Genomic DNA, 19837 nt, shown 5'->3' with positions numbered 1-19837 from the left:
GGCCATGTCAAAGGTATTGTTTGACTTCCTGGGTGTGTGGGCAGTCAGATAAGGATTGCACAGCTCTTTGGTGACTGGTATAAAAGACATTTGTCACCATGAAGGTTATGAAGGAAGCTGCTGATGGCATGGATGCAGATAAACTGTATTGTCCATCAGTCTGACCCTCAGGATAAGAAGTGTACACCTAAAGTACTGAATTCAAACAAAAAATATTATGTTTTGTAAGTCGAATTGCAGTTGACAAAGCATGAGTTTAATTGGTTACAACAAAAGAATACACAGAAAATTAAACTCTATCATGTTTGAACTTGACTTGTTTCTGCGTGTATATGACAGTGCTGTTCAGGCAGGTTTTACCCTCCATTCCTAACTCAGCAAAGCAGCACAGCCCAAAGAGCCAACATCCTGATGATACTGTGAGCAAACAAGGATCTTGTTTCTTTAAACATAATGTATTTTATTGTACAGTACAGCCTGCATGTTCTGCTTGATAATGTCAGTCAAAGCTCTGCCAGCTGTGGTTATCTCGCGTGCCAGAAAGCATGTTTACCCCCCACAGCTCCGTGTGTGTGCGCCAGTGTGGTTAAAGTCTACCATGAGATCAAACCGCGGTGCAGAAGTACACTTACGATTGCTCTGGTTTTCTGTGCAGACTATTTGTGCAACTTCAGCATCCTCTCTTCCTCACATCATGAAAGTGGCAGTTCTAAATCAGCAATAGTCCAGTATATGTTCAGTGTTGGCAGAAGTATTTGTGTACTTTAGGAGGGGATACATATATGTTTAGAACAATCATGTGTGTTTAGTTTAGTTTCCTCCACAAAAAAGCAGTTACTTAATTTAAATCTTTAAAATGGCATATTTTCCTTCTCCCTCATTAAAATCTATGAATATATAAATATATTACAGGTCAGAAGTTTTCCTTTTGGACACACGATGTCTCCTGTTTCACTGTAAAGTCTATTCTCAGTGTTTGTACACTGCAGGCTTCAAGTTTGGCTTCACACGTGTTTAAGTTGTTGTTGTAAGGGTTGACCACAGCTGGCACCAAACTAAGTCATGTTCATAGGCCCAACCCTAAAAGTTCGAAGATAGGGAAAACTTACCCACTTTCAGATGAAAATACATACATCACTGCACAGTGAAGCTCAAACATCCAACTGCAGGAACAAGAAGAACACTTCTTTGGGTGGAGGTGGACTTCAGTTAACATATGGTAAGTATGGTATCATCAGCATAAAAAAAACAACAATAACTATGTAGGTACAAATTTCCATTTTCAGAATGCTTTATTACTGCATTTCAAATGTTGTCAGGATGGAAAATGTTGACATTGTTACCTCTCTGACTACAAGCTATGCTGGGAAACAGAAACTGACTTGCATCGATTGAAGAAAATTATGTAAACCTGGCTTTTGTGTAACATATTAAGTGACAGGGAAAAGTGATGTGTACCCGTATATTGTGAGATATTGTGCACTAATGTGTGTGCTGGATGTTAACAGAAAACCCAAAGTAAACCTGTGTTAATGGAGGCAGATTGATATTGTTGCTGGATAGTTCAGTCTTCTTAGAAGTCTGTGGGTAAACCTGTATGACCTCTAGTTGATTCTTAGAAGGTGTGCTGCCAAGTATGTGACCATCAGGACTGATGTTTGAACAGTTGCCATTTATTGTAATATTTAAGACAAACATGAACATCTTATTTCAAAGTTGTCTGTGCAGCATTTCATTCTTAAAACACTGTTGAGTCAGTTGCTGCATGCTTTAAAACTATGTGAAGTGAGAGTTTTTACTAAAGGGAGTTTCCTCTCTAATTTTAAAACATTTTAAATTCATATTTTAGATATATAATACAGAATTTATATAAATGTGTTTGGTTACTTCCACTACCTGTTTGTTGAAGGTGGAAGTATAAATATTGACAGTAAGAGACAAAGTGCTTAACACCCACTGCTTCTACACAGAAGTGAAAACTGCTTCTTCTGGTGTAATAATTCATAAATGTAGACATAATGCAAACGGTTGAAGGTTATAGAAATTAGGAAGTTCCACGTGGGAACTAAAATATCGCCAGATGTCTCACAGCACGGTGCTGAGCGAACCACATCCCCTAAACTAAAAAGATTCTCACGCACAAAAAGCAAAAGAAAAGGAGAACAGACTAAATGAATGTAATAAACCTAAAAATACATTAATTTGATTTGCCAAAGAATCTGAAAGGCTGAGAAGGACTAACAGAATCAGTCACAGCAGCCTGGAGTGATCCGTCAGCTCATGCAAACTGTTATGTTCAACCTCCCACCCCCACTACCATTAGAGTGAAGACCAAGCTGGCAGGCTGGTTTGCCATTTTGTCTCCAGTAGCAACACCCACATCCACACACACTCAGCAATAAACCCTCTACCACACACAAACACACACACACAAAGAGAGCATGTCTAGTAAATATTGAAGCCTGGGGTGAGGAAGAGTAAATATGAACAGACCAGCTCTGATGTTCTGCCTGCCAAACCAAACACCTTTTACAACTCACACGATTACACCTCAATGCTGGAGTGGAGAATGGAAAAAGTGACGATTATTGCTTTTATTTTGTAGAACAATAAAGTACATTGAGCAGCATTTCTTGTATGAAAGGTGCTATGCAAACAAAGTTATTATTAGTATTTTGCTGTTGTCACATCTCATCTCAGTAACATTGTAGGCTCTGAAAGACAGTGAGCAGGCAAGTAAAAGCCACCCAATTGGGCATTATATTTATCCAAAATAGCATAAATAAATTTCACTTACTGCTTGGAACTTGGATGACTAACATATATTTGAAATTAAATGAAGGAAAAAACTGAAGTATGGAATCAAATATAAATAGAATTATACTATATGTGGTCTGAAAACTGGTTCACTCAAAGGCAAAAAAGTCTGGGTGTCACCATATCATGACCTAAATTTTAGAAAGCACATTGACTGTGGCCGAGATGGGTTTTTCCACCTAGTAAATAGATCAGGCCCTGAATAGTTTAACACCTACATAAAGTCTCTCCGTCTATGCACAAGGCTCTATGCTAGGTCAGTGAACACTACAGCACTAAATGTACCAACAGTTAAGACAAAGAAGTAAAGTGAATATTATAGACCAAAACTGTGGAACAGCTTTCCCATACATACCAAACCTGCAACTGCTGTGAACACCTTTAAGAAACATCGCACCTTTTTAATTTTGTTAAAAATTTTGTTGTTTTGTTGTTATTCAGATCAGGATTAGTAATGAAAGTGTCCCACACACAGTAGACATCTTCATACAAGTCATACAAGTGTTTAATCTAATGAGTAAAAAAAGTTCTTAATTCTAAAACTATCTCAGAACCAAACTATTAATGATGTTCTTGTTATGTAAGTCGCATGAGAGAGCCAAATCCAATTTATCCAGCTTTGAGTCTGTATTAGATTCAGCATGGCCGTCTCCCAGGTCCTGAGCCAAACATTCCTCTGCTGGAGGGGAAGCTGCCAGTTTTTCTGGTAAAACGACCTCACCGTCACTAACAGCCTGGGAACATCCAAACAGATGTTACCAGAAACAGGCCTTTAAATTTCTCTGGAGAATAATATAAAAATCACTGTAGTACTCGAAAAAAAGCCCAAAACAAACTAAATACTAATAAAAGAAATCTTTTATTTACTTTAGTTATTTAAAAATGGTGTAAAAATATATAAATATTTCTTATTAAGAAATACAACATAAAACACAGCTGCTACATCTGTATGAAACTTCACATTTACAGAATAGAAAGTAGTGGTCGACTAAACCGGACTGATAATTTTTTCATGTCCGACAATATTGCAGCTTGATCTTATCATACATTAATGGAACAGACTTACAAGGAATGTTAATGAATGTGGGACTAAAATATATAGCTAATGTACACTGACATACACAATGAGGAAAACGATGTAAACAGCTCTTCTCTCTGCTTCATGTCTCCTTGACGTCGCTCTAAAAGTGAAACAAACATGCATCAGTGGCACAGAAACAAAGCAAACTCATCATTTAAATCTATACATGTGAATATAAGGTCCAAAATGATTTCTCTATTAAAGCCCTAAAAAAGGACTGATGGATATCGCATATATATTTTAGGTGACTGTAAACTCAGCTATTTTCATTATCAATTAGTCTGTCAGTTAAAACAAAAAAATCAAGTAACTGCTTATTCTATAAAATATCCAAGATAAGTGATAAATGGCCATTTTAATATTCCTGAGCCCAACATGTTGTCCTCAAATTGCTTTTTTTGTCCAACCAATAGTCCAAAAACTCAAAAAGATTCAGTTTATGTTGAAAAAAAAGGGCAAAAGCAGCAAATATATGTACACTAAAGAAGCTTGAATGAAAGAATGTTTGTCATTTTTGTTTAAAATTGCAATTTTCTTAAAATATCAGCAGACTAATCTTCTTTTAAGTGGGCTTGTTACCTGGAGTGAAACCCTGTGTCCACTCTGGGATAACCCTGCGGAGCTCCACGAGGAAAGGTCCTCCTGCATCGCTAACGTCTGGTTAACGAACCTCAGCATCCCCGTCAGTGAACTCATGTCCATCCCCTCCTCCTCCTGACCTACCAGAATACACACGGACTCCCTCCTCGACTCACTCATCTGCTCATCATCTCGCTCCTGCATCAAGGTAGCGTCCCTGTCAAGGTTTCTGTCTTCTTGCCTGTCCACCATGTATGTGAGGGGGTTGAAGGAGAGGTCGGAGGTTACCGTGACGTCCGTACTGCTGAGGCCCTGCCAGCTGCAGCCAGCTGTGTCTGGCAAAGATGAGATGAGAGAGGGGGAGGAGGTTTCCCATGGCTGGTGGTGCAGTGCCTCCCTCAATGTGGCCTTCAGGCTCAGAGGGAGATCCAGGGAGGAGTCGATACTGCTGCTCTGCATCCAATTGCAAGTTTGGTGGCTTTCAGTTTGGTCTGACAGATGAGGGTCTGTGTGAGCTGGGGGTGACGAGCACGTTTGTCTGAAAGTTGAGCGAGCAAGTGAAGGAGAGTGGACAATTGTTTGAAGCCTTTTGGGTAAGGAAGGACGGGATTGAACAAAACAGGAGTGATCTGGGGAGTGTGTGAGTTTGTTCAGAGCAGGGAGGGAGAGCGCGTGGTCGTGCGGAGTCAGGTTCTGGCGGTCAGCAGCTCGCTCCAGACTGGAGATCCTGGCTTGGAGACGGGTCACTTCAGACTCCTGCAGGAAGATGAGAAGAGAAACTTAATCAAAATTGAAAAACTTTTTTACTACAACTTAAGTACTTACACTTGAACTTCTAAAGAACTTTACCTTGATGAGCAGGGACTCATTGGAGGTCTCTATGGACTTCTTTGAGGTGTGGAGCTGAGCCTGGAGCCGAGCAGTCTGGACTCTGGCTTGATTGAGCTGAGCACTGAGCTGCTCCAGCTGCACATGGAGGTGATTGTTCTGAGCCTTGGCCTGCTCGTACAGAGTCCTGCTCTGCTCCAACTGGGTTTTACTCTGGAGGAGCTGGGTCTGACTCTGGTCTAACTGTGCTTGGAGGTGACTGGCTTTGGTCCGGGTGTGTTTCAAATCAGCCTTAGTTTGTTCCAGCTGGGATTTGGTCTGGTCGTACTGAGCCTTGGCTTGCTCCAGCTGGGTCTGGCTCTGCTGAAGTTTAGCGGTGAGCTGTTCCTGGGAGGAGCGCATGGAGGAGGAGATCTGCTCAGAGACTTTGAGGAGCTGGCCTCGAGTCTGCTGCAGAGACTCCAGCTAAGATTGAAGGGGGGAAAAAACAGACTGATGAGGCTTGTTTGGTTTATGTTTTGATGTAGTTAGCTAAGGTCAAAGCTTGTAGGACAGGGAGGAGGACCATCAAACCGATCGGTGGGAAATAAACTGAAGATGGAAGAAATGAGGAAATCAAATTTCTGGCATTTAAAAAAAAGAGGAAAAGAAATCGGACAGAAATAGACACAAAGAGCAAACATCAGTGATGGTCACAGAGCCTGATTCATAACCCACAAGATGGAGAACAGAAAGCATACTGACATACGAGATATGAGGCCCTAACAAATGGTGTCACATTTGTCACAGTTTTGCAAAATGACTCAAAGCTGCATTACGACACCTAGTTTCTCCTCTTACCCATTATTCTGATAAGTTCTTGGCTACAAAATTGAAGCACTTGCCTAAACAGATATTTTCAGCTGTAGCCTGAAACTTGACGGTTTAGTTGTTTATATTTTAATAGACTGATTTAGATTGATTGATTTACATGGGGGAATGGTGGAGCTGCAGTAGCTACTGTACCTCCTTGCTGTGCTGCTCCCTCTCCAGCTCCAGCTCCTGCTCTAGAGAGGTGACCATGCTCTGCAGGCCGGCCTCCGACTGCAGCCAGCGCGCCTCCTTTAGAGCCAGCTCTTCCTCCACACGACACAGCCGGATATCCTGCAAACACACACACACACATTTTTATTCATACCACAGAAAAATCCATGGTAGTAGTATTTCGTGCATCGCCAACATGTCTAACTTACCTCACATTAAATAAAATACAATGATGCTTTGACTTTACCTTCTCCTTTGTCTGCAGCTTGGTGGCGTCCAGCTCTCTGGTCAGAGCATCACAGTGACGCTGAGTTTCTTCAAGTTCTTGTAGTAAAGTCTGAAGTTTCTGCTGACACACACGCAGCTGCTGGCTGAGCTCTTGGGACTCCTTAAAAACACACACACAAATATTTATACAAACACATGAGTTTGAGGTTATATGATATGTATCAGTTTGATGATCTACTGTACTTCATAAAATGTTCATTACAGGTGAGTGCTCTGCAAATGGCGTTGAAAAAAATGAACATATGTTCATCTGCGTGACAATTTCGCTGGGCTGGTTTTGAAAGGGAATTTTTAGAACTGCTGACACAAGACGGTGGTTTCTATTCTATTAGAATCAAGTAATACATAAACAGCTTTGTCAAGGATCAGTGTTTAATCAACATTTCATACTGTATGAAATGCATCACATATATCACATCTATATTACAACATATTACAATTGCAATATATCAGATCTCATTTGAAAGCTGATATCATCAGACACTTTGGATGAATGGGTCATAAATGAGTGTAAGTGACGGGAACCATTGCAAGAGGATGGAGTAAAAATGGAAGGAAATCAGACAGTGGGAGAAATTTTCTATTCCTATTCTGGATGTTCTGATAAAGTAGGAGGTAATACCTGAATCGCATATTTAACAAACTCTTCCTGGTAAATATCAAGAGTCCCCTTCACTCAAAAGATTTTAATTAATGTGATAATTGTAAGTTTAGTTGGATGTTTGAGCTTCACTGTGCAGAATGATATGTGCAGAGTTTGAGACACATTCGTTTTCACATTCATCTGCTGAAGAGGGAAAATTTGTCTGAGCCCTTAAATGTTAACGTTTGAGGCATGTCCTTACAAACATGATTTGTGACATCACGAGGTCGGAGCCGGTCGTGGCCCAGTACGCAACTTATTTACATGTGATGTGGAAACTTGAAGTTTACAGTGCACAAACAACGAGACTTTACAGTGAATCAGGAGGCATTTTGCGCCCAGCAGTTAAACTTTTGAATATTTTGAATATTTATAGACTGCATTTACAAATGAGAGAGAAGATGATGTTCTAATAAGGTAACTGAACCATATGAGACACAAATTATTATTCAAAGCATATTATTTTGTATATTTAAAACATGTATGGAGGGTCTTCAAGTTGCAAAAGACAATAATTGGAAGGGTTAGGGTGAAATCTATAATGCATTTATGGATCTGTCATTGATAATGTTTCAGATTTACGCTTCAGATTATCTCTGACACAAATATGATTTAGTTCACAATTTTGCTGGCTGTCAACAAGCCATTATTTCTCTTCCTATCAACCACATATGCTTCCTCCAATTCATGTCTTGTACTGTTGTGTTTCTGTCAAAAAGTCCACTTGAAAAGATGAAAAATGTGTCTCTCCACATTTACTCAGGGCTGAGTTTACTTTCTCACATGTTTTGCCCTCTTACTCGGTGACTGATTCTGACCTTCGTTTTTCTGTCCGTGAGCTCCCTCTGTGTGTCTCTCAGCTTGCTCTCTCTGGCCTCCAGGTTCTGCTGCAGAGACTCCACCTTCCTCTCCATCTCCTGCTTGTGCTCTTTGATGGCTACATCCAGCTGGCCCAGCTGAGGATCAGAATGACAGAATGAAGAGAGAGATGGCAGAGTAACATAATCTGCAAATTATATCCAAATATATGTAAAATGCTTGTGTGTGTTGTACCAGATTTGCTCTCTGTTGGAGCTCCCCCTGTCTTTCCTTCAGTGCACTGTCCATGTCTAAGACCTCATGAGTTCTCTCCTCCAACTCCCTCCGTGTTTCACTGTGAAGCCACACACACACACACACACACACACACACACACACACACACACACACACACACACAGACTTTTATTGAAAGGTTTATCAGATCAATATCTTATTAACACACAGAGTAGTCTTCTGAGTGGCAGAAAAAATAGTAGTAGAATGGGAAAAGGTTGAGAAAAGTTTCTTAAGCAGTTTATTTTTGAACATTTTTAAATTGACCTCTAAGTTATCTTAGACAGTGTGACACTTATTTTGGTGTCTTTTTTGTGTGCAAAGGGGCTTATGACTGTAAACCAGGAGCAGCTGTGTTCTTCAATAAAGGGTATAAAGTGTTTTCTGCACGCCCCTGTTTGTTCTCTGAGAGGAAATAACACTAAAGAGAATCCAATAGGAACGGATGGAGTAAGTAATGATTCATGAGCAACTTCTACTACACAAGAAAAATATCATTCATTCATTGGTGTCCGTCCCCTTGAGTACTTAATGTGCAACAGCTGCACACACTGTGGTGCACAGTGTATGTGATTTAAATGTGCATAGTTTTTAATCTGTGTCAGCAGTATGTCTTTAACTAGAAAAATATTACATCACAAAACAGAGCATGTGTGGAACAAATAAGTCACAACAAAATTGCATGACAAATTAACACATGATCCACCTCGGATAAAAAAGGAACATAACTTAAGCAATTATAAACAGACTTTCATATTATTACATCTTACAAAGCAAACGGTTTCCTCAGGAAAATGTACACAAATGTCATTATTTCATCTTGTTGAAAATAAAGATTATCCATGACATTATCTTTGGAAGAAGTGTGAGACTGTGGGACACAGGGACATCAGCAGGGTCCATGACTGTGTGTGTGTCTGTTGTTGGCTGTTTGTGAAACACAATATCCATATTGTTTCAAAACACAGATACAGCAGTGGATCCTATCTGTATAACAGCACACGAGCGATTTCTCCATCAGAGGAGTCCCTTGTTCCTGTGTGCAGAAGAACATTTCACATGTGCGCGTATCCTCACCTAAGTGCGACAGTCAGATTTTCCACCGCAGTTTGCCGCTCATCAGAGATGGTTTGGGTTCTCTGCAGAACATCCCTGAGTTCCCGTAGCTGCTCCAGAGTGTCAGCCAACTCTCCACGCACTGCCTGCAGCTGTCCCTCTAGGACCTTGACCCGCTGGGCACAGTTCAGCCTGTCTGCCTCAGAGCGATGGAGCTTCTCATCCAGATCTGCGACTATGAGGAGCGAGAGGGAGAAGAGAAATGCATAAGAGACAGAATAGAGAGTGAAGGAGAAAACGAAACAGCCAAGCTCAGTGTTTCAGTGTCTCATCTTAGCAAAAATAAACATAACATGACATAAAAAACATAAATAACAAACATAAACATAACTTTTGCTGCAGCTATATGTCATACCCATCTCGCTCTTGCTGTCAAGCAGGCTCTTTGTCTGTTGCAGACTCTCCTCCATGCGGCTGATCTGAGATGTCTTGGCAGTGACGTCCCACCTAAGACGCTGCAGCTCCGACTCTTTAGACACCAGCTCCCCTCGACACTTTGTCATCTCTGATGTCAGATGGCTTCAAAGAGACACATACAACAATAATCAGTACATTTGTACAGTAATTAAAGGTGTAAAAGGAACAAAACAAAAAAGTCTTTAACTAATAATCTGCAATTACACAAAGACATGCTGCAAAAAAAAGGAATACACATAAAGCACTGGGCAGGGTGCACACTGTAATCTTTACCATACGAGTGGTGAGGTCATGCAACATGTCCATTTCCTCACCTTAATGTGAGCAAAGCTCCCATCGTAGACTTAGAGAGGAGGACACCTATTAGAGAAGCTAAACTAAGCTAAGCAAACATGCCTTCTGATGGCACATTTAAACAGCCAACATGCTTCTTCTTTAGGGTATAAAAAAAACTTCACAAAGTTGAAGTTAACCAGCAGCCCAGCAGAGTGAAGTTACTTCAAACACAACTGGCTTCTGTCTCCCACTCTGTAACAAGTGAGATCTCCACTTATATACACATGTTCATAGATCATAGAGGCGGGGGGGGCTACTTCATGCCTACAGTCAAGGATGTGGTGTGATCATAAGACTGTCCCACAGACTGTTTGATTGTGTTTACTGCTGATCAAGAAGAACATCATACTTTAAAAAAAAAACTTGTTAGTTTTAACAAAATCCTCATACAAATGGGATGGGAAACTACATTTAGTACTATACGTTTGGATCTTTAAAAAAAGTTTGTATTATCATCAATAACAGGATCACAAACCACCGAAAACGTGGGAACCAACACACAGTCAAAATATTCAATTAATGTAATATTTTGAGAGATCCTGTTACAGCACTTATGTCACTGTTTTAATGACATAAGCCATCAATTTTGACCAAATTCGCTGAAGCCACTAAAAATGGTCTGATCATTCTGAAATCATGTTGTATGTAAATAAATGTTTTAATTTATGAAAATCTTTAAAAATTCTGTTTCCTTTTTTCCCTCAGAGCTGAACTTGAATGCCCCGGTGTGTACAGTACCTGACAGTCTCAGACAGTTGTGTGTTCTGTTGGTTGACCTCCTGCAGGTCCTTGTCTTTCTCCTGAGAGTCCCGCTCTCTGTTCCTCACCTCGTCCTGCAGTGACGTCCGGATCCGTTCCAGCTGCTGCTCCAGGGAGGACACCTACAGACAAACACAACAATGTCAGTCTAAACAAGGAAAGGTCATAGGGATAAAAGGTAACAAAGTACTACAGAATACCTCCAGGATTAGAGCATTTTACTGTCTTATGAAAAACATTAACACTGGCCTAAAACTTCAAATTTGTTGAACAGAACATTTGTTTTGTACAGTGCATCTGACCTACTACTCAAACAAATAAAAAAGTCTTCTTTACGGTCTATCTCTACAGGAGATCTGATGTCTGGTCTGTTGCCCGGAACAAAGATATTAAACTAGTCCTTCTCCCAGGGGGTATTCCTGAGTGCTATGAAGACCTCTATTGTAACACCAATTTTTAAATTTAGTAACCCTCCCACCACCTGCAACTACAGGCCTATCAGTATCTTACCAGCAGAATTGGAGAAAGCAGAGAAATTTACTTTCAACCTGAACAACAGCACTTTTCCCCTTCACCCAAAGCAGTTCAGATTTAGAGTCAAACAGCATTATTGGATGGGGATGGTATTGTTGGAGCTGTTTTTAGATCTTAGGAATACATTTGACACTGTAAGTCATGCTGTCCTCATCTTTAAATGATCTACCTTCAATTTCACTCCAGATCCCCTTACTGATCTCAAATTGTCAGTCGATAACTATCAGTCCACTGCTCTCAGCTTCTCCACTGGTGTCCTACGAGGATCCATACTGGGTACATTTCTATTGAGTTTACATGTTGATGATCTGCTAGTTGTATGTCCTACAACACAGACTCAAGTGTACGCTGATGACACTGTAATATATGTACACAGCAATGCAAAAAGCCAAGTTGGCTCCATCTAACCAATGCAATGGCCCATGTTACCAAATGGTTAAACCATCTGTCTACAATTAAATGTGTCAAAAACCATTAGCATGTATTTCACAATGAAAGCTAGCAGTACTGTTGAGCCACACTTACTTGTACTTGGATAAATTAGATCATTATAGACTCAAATCTCTCCTTCAAAACTCAGGATAAGGTTTGCAACAGGGTCATGTACAAACTAGCAAATTTCAGATTAATAAGGAACTGCATGTCCACAACGCTGCTAGAATGTACATACAAGCTGGTCAAAGGCGAACAGTTCAACCTTAAGGCCACTAGAATCATTATATAGACACACCATGAAACCCTTGATGAGAAAACCTAATAGTTTTCACCACTGTAACATACTGGAAAAATATAACCCTCTGAGCTGGGAAAACCTGATCAAGCATGCAAATAAAAATTTCCATGGCATGGCTCTTCCACCACTCGGTTGCTTTGTTAGGCAATGAGTAAAACAAATGAGATTACAAGATGAGTCACACGTGAAAACTGCATTATCCCACTAAGAAAATCTGTTTTCAGTCAATCTGCCTTTTCAATTTAAGCAGCACACGTATGGAAAGCTGTACCAGTCCACATCAGGGAAATTACCACATACATGTCCATTTCTTGACTGTTAAGAACATGACCACCAAATCTGTCAGCGCTAGTTTGGATGCCTTCGTCATCTGGAAAATGTCTCTCAATACACAACTTGTATGCTGTTAAACTGCGGTGTTGCTTGACTTACCTTAGAGCTACTGTTGTCCTGACTTTTGTCTGGTATTGTTTGCTTTTGTCTGTTGAATTGTAATTTGCTTTCTGCCTTTACTGCTGCCCGTGTCTGTGTTTTGTTTGTACTGTATTTGACACGCCTTACATCTAATTATTGTAAACTTGCTTCTTAATTTCAGGCTGTCTTTAGGCGGCAAACTTCACACCTGGTTAGGGACCTTGGATGAAATGCCTTTAATTCTGACATATTGACTGTTATGTTTAGTAAAGTGCACTCAGGGTTTCTGCCAGAAAAGCTGTTAGGCCTGGCGGTGGGAGAGGGAGGGCTGCAGGGCAAAATGTCTTACCGTGTGTTACCAGTGATATACGGGTATACACCAGTTACATTACCTACACACCGCCTCCACTGTTGTTTGTGCTCTCTCTCTGTCTCTCTCTTTCTTTCTACCACACATTTGCTATATACTGAGCCCTTCCTTAAAAGGAGCAATGCTACAGTTCAGAAAACATCTTAAAATACTTTTTTTTTTCAATTCCCTGATGCTTTCGACCCCCTCCCTGAGAAAATAAACTGAATAAATAAAAACATAAGCAGACTTTCTTGTTCATTACTGTCTTTGTACAGCCCTGCTCCCTGAATGAAGACTATTGTCCCCTGCCTGTTGTAAGGGACAGAAAGTACAACCCTGTCTAAAATATGCAGCGCTGTAAATGAAATCACAAGCTTGAACTCGAGCAATGGTTAACCACAGGAGTGCGATATGTGCAGGGTATATCAGTAAGTTTGCATATTTGACTCCAGTTGCTCTCGTGTTTATGTTTAGCTCTTTCTGCACTTCTGTCTGCTTATACAATCTAAAGCTTCAATGTAATGTTGAATCTTTGCTCGTAAGAAACTTGTTTTCACTTTCACTACCTTTTGTGTCTTTTTCTTCACTATTTCACTTTGCTACATGAAAAAAATGAGACTCAGTGGAAATGATTAGGAAATTGTTAGTACTTACCATAAAAAACAGTAAATAAGTTGCACCGGTGTATAAGATGCAGTCCATTTTGGGGGGTCTCATGCGGGGAAAAAGGCTTTTCTATTATTTATTTGAATGCACCAGTACCACATTGGATTACCAACATGGCAAACTAGGAAATTGAGGGGCCCGACACCCTCAGGATTCGCAAAGGCTTTATGCTCACCATGTTGCAAAAAGTTTGTGGTATTTGATTTATTTAAATTATGTTTGGTAATAGTCCATAAACTGAATTAATATTTCACGGTCATATTATCAGATTGAGGCCCTGCCTTGTAGAGGTTTATACTGTGCTTACATTATGCATATTCCTAAACAAATGGATAAATAATAAAATTACCACAAACTAATTTCTATCTACTAACTAATTACAACACAGTTCCCATAAAGTGGGAGAAATAGCCGTCATAAATGCCTACAGCTCGTTCCTTTTTCCGTATAAAATTAGTTGGTTGGTTGGTTTACATGTTTATGTCTTTAATCTTTTTTCTATGACATTATAGTTAAAATACAAAGAAGTGGAGTCATTGTAAAAAGGTTCATTTGTATATATTTTGATATGCATTTGCTTGTTATCCTGATATTTTCAAAATAGTTTTACTTACTTGTCTTTGCAGCTGGCTCTGGCTCTCCTCCAGTTCAGCGATGCGGGCAGTGCTCTCAGTCAACATGGTCTGCTGCTGCTGGAGAGAAAGCTGAAGCTGCAGGTTCTGCTCACTGGAGGTCTGACAATCCAGGCTGGCAGTGTGAAGCTTTTCCTGCAGAGAAGAAACCTGGAGAGGAAGGAGCAAAGGGGAAGATCTGCTTGAGAAGTTGACTTTGCACAAACAGAAGAGGAAGAAGTGCAAATGAACTCTCTTGCAGGCTGTGAGGGGCGTAAAATGCTGTACCTTGTCATTGTTCCACTGCAGCTCAGTCTCATAGATCTTCTTTACTTCCTCCATCTGCTGCTGATACAAGTTCAGCTCCTCTCTACATGCTGACAGAGACGATTGTAGCTCACACACCTGACATACAGACATCAGTCATTAATGGTGCATTCTAGTGGCTGTGGTGGAATTTATGAATACATATGTTGTTATACAGTTAAATCTGGAAAGATCTGTCTTTAGTTCTTCATACCAACCTTGGAAGCAGAGTCAAGTGCCTGCTCCTTGAAACTCTGTAGCAACTCATCATTGTCCCTCATTTCAACCTGCCTCTCCTGAAATCAAAGTTATCATGTATTAACAGAATAAAATTTATTTATTTTAAGTCTCAGATAGCTTTTGTGTAATTAACATGGTCCTACAGTCATTGTCCCGACCTGTGTGAGTTGTTCCACGGAGCTCTGCAAAAGCAAAGCTGCTCTCTGCGCCTCGTCTCGTTCCTTCTGGAGAGAAGTCAGCTCCTGTTCTATCTCCAACACCCGAGACTGAGCCTCCTCTACAGACAACTGCAACTACAGAAGAGAAAAAACACTGTAACTTCTTGTGCCACCTTATTTTCACTTTGTACTTTTAAAAACATGTTCAGGGCTTGTGTTTCTCCTCCATCTCTCCATCATTTATGGGAAACTACTCACTATTTAATGCCATAAAGGTTTGTTGACCAAGACAAAAATATTGATGTAAATCACCATTTCTATTCTGTGCTGTTGCTCTGTGCATTGTTGAGCTTGTGATTTTTTACACTTCTCCAAAGACTGCTGGTACTCTCTTTGCTTTTTGGTCATCAGTGATTGGTAATGCTGAAGAGTGCTGGTATTCTCCTGTTTTTAGAAATAAGGAAGCATAAAATAAAACAAATTTTAAAAAACATTTAATTAATGAGCAAAAAACAGCAAACCAAGAATACATATGATCACCCACAACCCATTTCAAAAAAGTTTATTAATTCTGGGAAGAAAAATTGTGACTAACATGACAAAATTGTGTGTGTGTCCGTGTGTGTGTTGTACCGCTAGCTGGTTCTCCAGCTCAGTGTTCTTCAGTGCAGCCAGACTGTAGGCTGATGTTTTCTCCTGTAACTGTTTTTCCAGCGCAGATGCTCGTGCACTTTTCCTCTTCAACTGAGTTGCAACAGAGAAAAATGAAAAGCAACAAAGTTTATTCATGAAACTGACTCCATATTGACCTCAACACTCATGTCACACCAGCTTTCATTCTATCAGCTTCCTCCAAACAGTGAAGGAATAGAAAGAAAACAGACAAAAATGAACGAAAAACTTGATGGATGAAGAAGGACAAGAATTGACGGAGGAAGACATAAGAAAAGTGACTCACTTCTTTCTCTGTGTCAGTGGCTTGGCTGACTTTGTCCAGCAGCTCCGTGTGGAGGCTCTGGTAATGGGAGGCTCTCTGGGCCATGGAGCCCTGCAGGGAGGAGATCTCCTCCTGTGCTCTGCTCAGACGCTCCTGAAGTCGCTCCACCAGGTTGCTCTGTTTAGCCCGTTCAGTGTCGACTGACTGCAGCACTCGCAGCAGCTGCTGGTAGCCTTCACCTGAGAGAATTAAGACAGTGATAGAGAGAAGGAAAATAAAATGACTGAAAGGGCCCCCACAGTATGTAATGAAGCAGCTGTGAGACTGGCCAGCATACCTGGCTTTAGCTTCAGCAGGTGTGTAGTTCCTGAATAGTCAAATGTAGGCAAGGTGCAAGGCCTGACACAGAGTGACCCCACAGCACCCTAAAATTAAAAACATAACACATGACAACAGTAAGCACGTCATACTCTACGCACACTCTGATATAAATATACCAACTTGTTTTCGGCAGTTACTATGGCACCAAAGATTTGGGCAAACAAATTATGTAATAATCCCTTTGATAAAATATTATGGGGAATTTTTAAAAACATGTGACGTGGAAATACAAAGGCCAATGTGACTGTGTGGCACTGCTTCAATCCACCTCTCGTAGATGCAGCAGGGCCAGTGTGGCCTCCAAGCTGGCCAGCTCTGCCTGGCTCTGCTGAGCCTCTATGTGGCTCTGGGCCACCCTTTGCTCCTGGCTCTGGGTCAGAGTCCGCAGGTCTTCCAGCTCTCTGCGCACAGAGGTCGTCTCCCTGCACTCTGCAGCCCGCTCCACAAGCTGCTGCTCCAGATATGAGGCCCGTCGCCCGGCCTCTTCCAGCTGAGCCTGGAGGGCCGAGCGCTCAGCAGCCGAGGACTTTGCCTGCTTCATCTCCTCCTTGAGTTTGCTGCGAGGCCCACCGGGAGGAAGATGGAGGATCAAAAGTGTTAAGTGGCTAATTAAAGATATTTCATCTGGAAGATTTAATTGAGTTTTGTTCACACATGCAAATATGAAGTTAACAAAACTACAGAACCAGTGTTTACCTGATTGTTTGAATATGTTCTACATTCTCTCTCTCCAACAGAGTACATTTCATTTCCAACTCTTCCTTCTCTCTGTCACACTCAATAAGACTCTCTTTTAACTTGCTTTCACTCTCCATCACCTTAAACCAGAAATTAAAACACATTTACTGGCAATGACATGCAATAATATGAATAAGTTATTCAATAAATAAACATTTTACTAAAATGTACCCTCTGGAGTTTAATGGAAATGGTGGCCTTGTACTCTTTGAAAGCATCTTTGAGTTTTTCTGCATTTTGAAGTGCTTGGTTCCTTTGCTGCTCCGCCCTGTGAGGGATGAGGTTGAACATACAGTAAGTGTGAAAACAATAATACCATCACGTCCATCAAGTCAATCCTTTCATTTAGCTCAAACTAAATCTTTAAACATAACAGGTAAAAGACGGAAATTACAAGACAAAAAACATTGTAGCAGATCAATTTGTGGTGGTGTGTCCATGCTGTTCCCCATAATCAGAACTGTGATGATCATTTGCTGAATCTAAGCTCAAATAAAAGCATCACCTTTTGCACAGCGTTATCAAGTTGTCCAACTCTTCTCTGACTGTTCTCAGTTCATCAGTGACAGCCGCCGCCACAATGTCACTGTGAGCGGCTGCTTCCTGACAACACTCAATCCTGAGCTTGGCTGCCCTGAGAAACACAGACAAGGATGGGATATTAATGCGAGATAAGGAAACAATCAAGAAAAGAAGTGACAGGTAAAGTGTAAATCATTAATTCCATCTTCACATTGTGAGTATTTAGAACAGGAATAGGGCCAAAGGTTTACAAACAACTATCATATACCATGACTGTATGAATGACAGTATCCATTTTATAGAAATAGGCATGCATTTGCCTCATTGCAGTTACATAATAGCAACATACAAAGCATCTGCTGTATCAGCCGAAACAGTACTCTGCAAGGTCATGAGGTCATGAGGTTACTTTAGTTCTTTGGCATTAGCCTCCAGCTCTGCTTCAAGACGACGGATCTGCTCACTCATGACTGCTGCATTGTTTTTAACCCCAACCCTGGGACCTCGGTGACAGACCTGAAAAAGAAAACACATACAGTGCCTTACATCCAATTCAGTGACTGTTGGTTTATATCACAGATTTTGAATATTCGATATTAGATCAAAACAATTTCTTTGGCTAGTTTCTTTAAAAAATACTCAGACAAAGACTACTCATTTGAAGCACATGAAGATTAAGTACAAGATACAGTGATTTAATATGACAGAACCTTTAATCTCACAAATATCTGGCTATGGGTGAGTGTTATACCTGAGACTTGGAGGTGACCAATTCATACTGCATGGCATCCAGGTCACTGATGAGCTCTTCATCCTGCATGGTCAGGCAGGCGTTCTCCTGACGCACACAGCCCAACTTCCTCCTTGCAGCAACAGACTCCATCTCTAGTGACCTCGCCTTAACTGAGGCAGACTGATCAGGGTGATAGAGCACAAAGGTGTGTTTGTGGTTAGAGGCGGATAGTAGTTTGTTATTGTTTTAGTTATGATGTGACAGTGACCCTGTTTATTACTATGTATCTGGCATTACGGTTATATATTTTATATTAACAACCAATTGTAAAATGGACAGCTGCACAGACCATATTGCCTCATAAAAGTTTGATATTTTAAGTCATTAAATCACCTCATTTATTGCTACTGATGTATTTACCCAATGTAAATATATTCTGTGGTCAATCATCAATCCTTTTTTTTCCGGAAGTGCCTGGCGACATACACTTCACTCACACAAATATCCTCTCACCCTAGAGTTGGTGGATGATGGGCTGAGACTGCCAGCAGCACGTCTCTCAACTGTCCCGCTGAGACGCCTCTCCTGACAAACACACCCTGGCTGATACAGAGGACCATCAGGGGTCTGCAGGTACTGTAAGGTCAGGTGATCAAGACTTGGCTGCACACACTCATCATCATGTCCTGACTGACTGTAGAAGAAAAGAAAAATCAGTGTATGTCAGGAATATGAATGTATCATTTGTAGTACTAAACCACTGATTGCAAAGTGGTCATTATTCAACTCTGTTATACCAGAAGTGGTGTAGCCATCTACAGCTGGTTCAGACAGTGGCTTCATGCCATTGCAGTTAGCTCACCTCAGTTGTTGTCCCACACTTTGCAGGCTGATCTCCGTCAGTGTAAGCAGATCCCTCAAACTGTCCACATCTTCACTTGAACTCTCTTCGTTTTCAAACATTAGACTAATAATGGGTTCATGTCAAATTTCAGCTATTTAACACCTTGTCTTGGCTTACTGAGGTTAAGCTTTCAGTTGAGTTTCAGTCCAACAACTTGTGTGAATAGTTGCATAAGTGAAAAAAACATCACATAACTACTCATCGATATAACGTTACGTGTTAAACAGCAGTGATGAGAGCATGTAAAGCATGTCGGCTAGCTTTGCTATGGTCGCAAAATGTAAACAAAGATGCTCGCTGGAGCAACAGGTGGCTAGCTAAGTAAGCTAGCGAAAAAAACGACCAAAACACGACAGACGACGTTAATGCTTTGAATGAAGTGTTACTTTTGTCGTCCTGTCATATAAAAGCATTAAACATGTTCTGACACTTCCGAGTTGAACAAAATTTTCCAGGTTTCCCAGTCCAGTGTAGATGTGGGTAGAAACCAAGGTAGCCAGGACAACTTCAAAATATAAGTTTACGCCCACATTTAACAACGCGTTTTGTGATTGGCTAAGAGAGCTAGCTGTTAAATGATTGGTGGTGAGGGTTGTCAATCACACAAACCGCGAACAGAGGCGCGTT

The 19837-nt window shown here is 40.8% G+C and overlaps 1 protein-coding gene across 2 annotated transcripts; it reads right to left on the bottom strand.

Moving 5' to 3' along the window:
• Window positions 1-3740: 3740 nt before the first annotated feature.
• Window positions 3741-19692, bottom strand: ccdc18 (coiled-coil domain containing 18). 2 transcript variants are annotated; one of them, XM_062428895.1, is made up of 26 exons: window positions 19169-19692; window positions 18820-19000; window positions 18325-18486; window positions 17983-18089; window positions 17557-17685; window positions 17223-17319; window positions 17010-17131; window positions 16582-16870; window positions 16270-16357; window positions 15954-16171; window positions 15629-15739; window positions 15308-15439; window positions 14996-15130; window positions 14816-14893; window positions 14580-14696; window positions 14295-14462; window positions 10961-11103; window positions 9825-9988; window positions 9431-9644; window positions 8313-8412; window positions 8078-8215; window positions 6576-6716; window positions 6311-6448; window positions 5327-5770; window positions 4478-5233; window positions 3741-3998 (listed from the first exon to the last, which is right to left on the bottom strand). In XM_062428895.1, the coding sequence occupies exons 1-26, from the start codon at window positions 19267-19269 to the stop codon at window positions 3978-3980; spliced, it is 4494 nt and encodes a 1497-aa protein (XP_062284879.1). In that variant the 5' UTR covers window positions 19270-19692; the 3' UTR covers window positions 3741-3977. The 2 variants fall into 2 exon arrangements, with proteins under 2 accessions (XP_062284879.1, XP_062284878.1); XM_062428894.1 differs by having other exon boundaries at window positions 14295-14696.
• Window positions 19693-19837: the final 145 nt, after the last annotated feature.

The sequence above is a fragment of the Scomber scombrus genome, chromosome 11 (genome assembly GCF_963691925.1).
Source record: "Scomber scombrus chromosome 11, fScoSco1.1, whole genome shotgun sequence".
Classification (NCBI taxonomy): Eukaryota; Metazoa; Chordata; class Actinopteri; order Scombriformes; family Scombridae; genus Scomber; species Scomber scombrus.
Note: the sequence above shows the minus strand (reverse complement) of the source record. Positions and strands in the feature narration are given on the sequence as shown.

Excerpts from the sequence above, each read along its gene's own strand:
- ccdc18 (XM_062428894.1), bottom strand. The coding sequence starts at position 19,269 with ATGTTTGAAAACGAAGAGAGTTCAAGTGAAGATGTGGACAGTTTGAGG. Across the intron at positions 14,894-14,995 it reads CCGTGGAACAACTCACACAG|GAGAGGCAGGTTGAAATGAG; the intron begins GTCGGGACAATG and ends CTTTGATTTCAG. Across the intron at positions 3,999-4,477 it reads GACACAGGGTTTCACTCCAG|AGCGACGTCAAGGAGACATG; the intron begins GTAACAAGCCCA and ends TTTCACTTTTAG.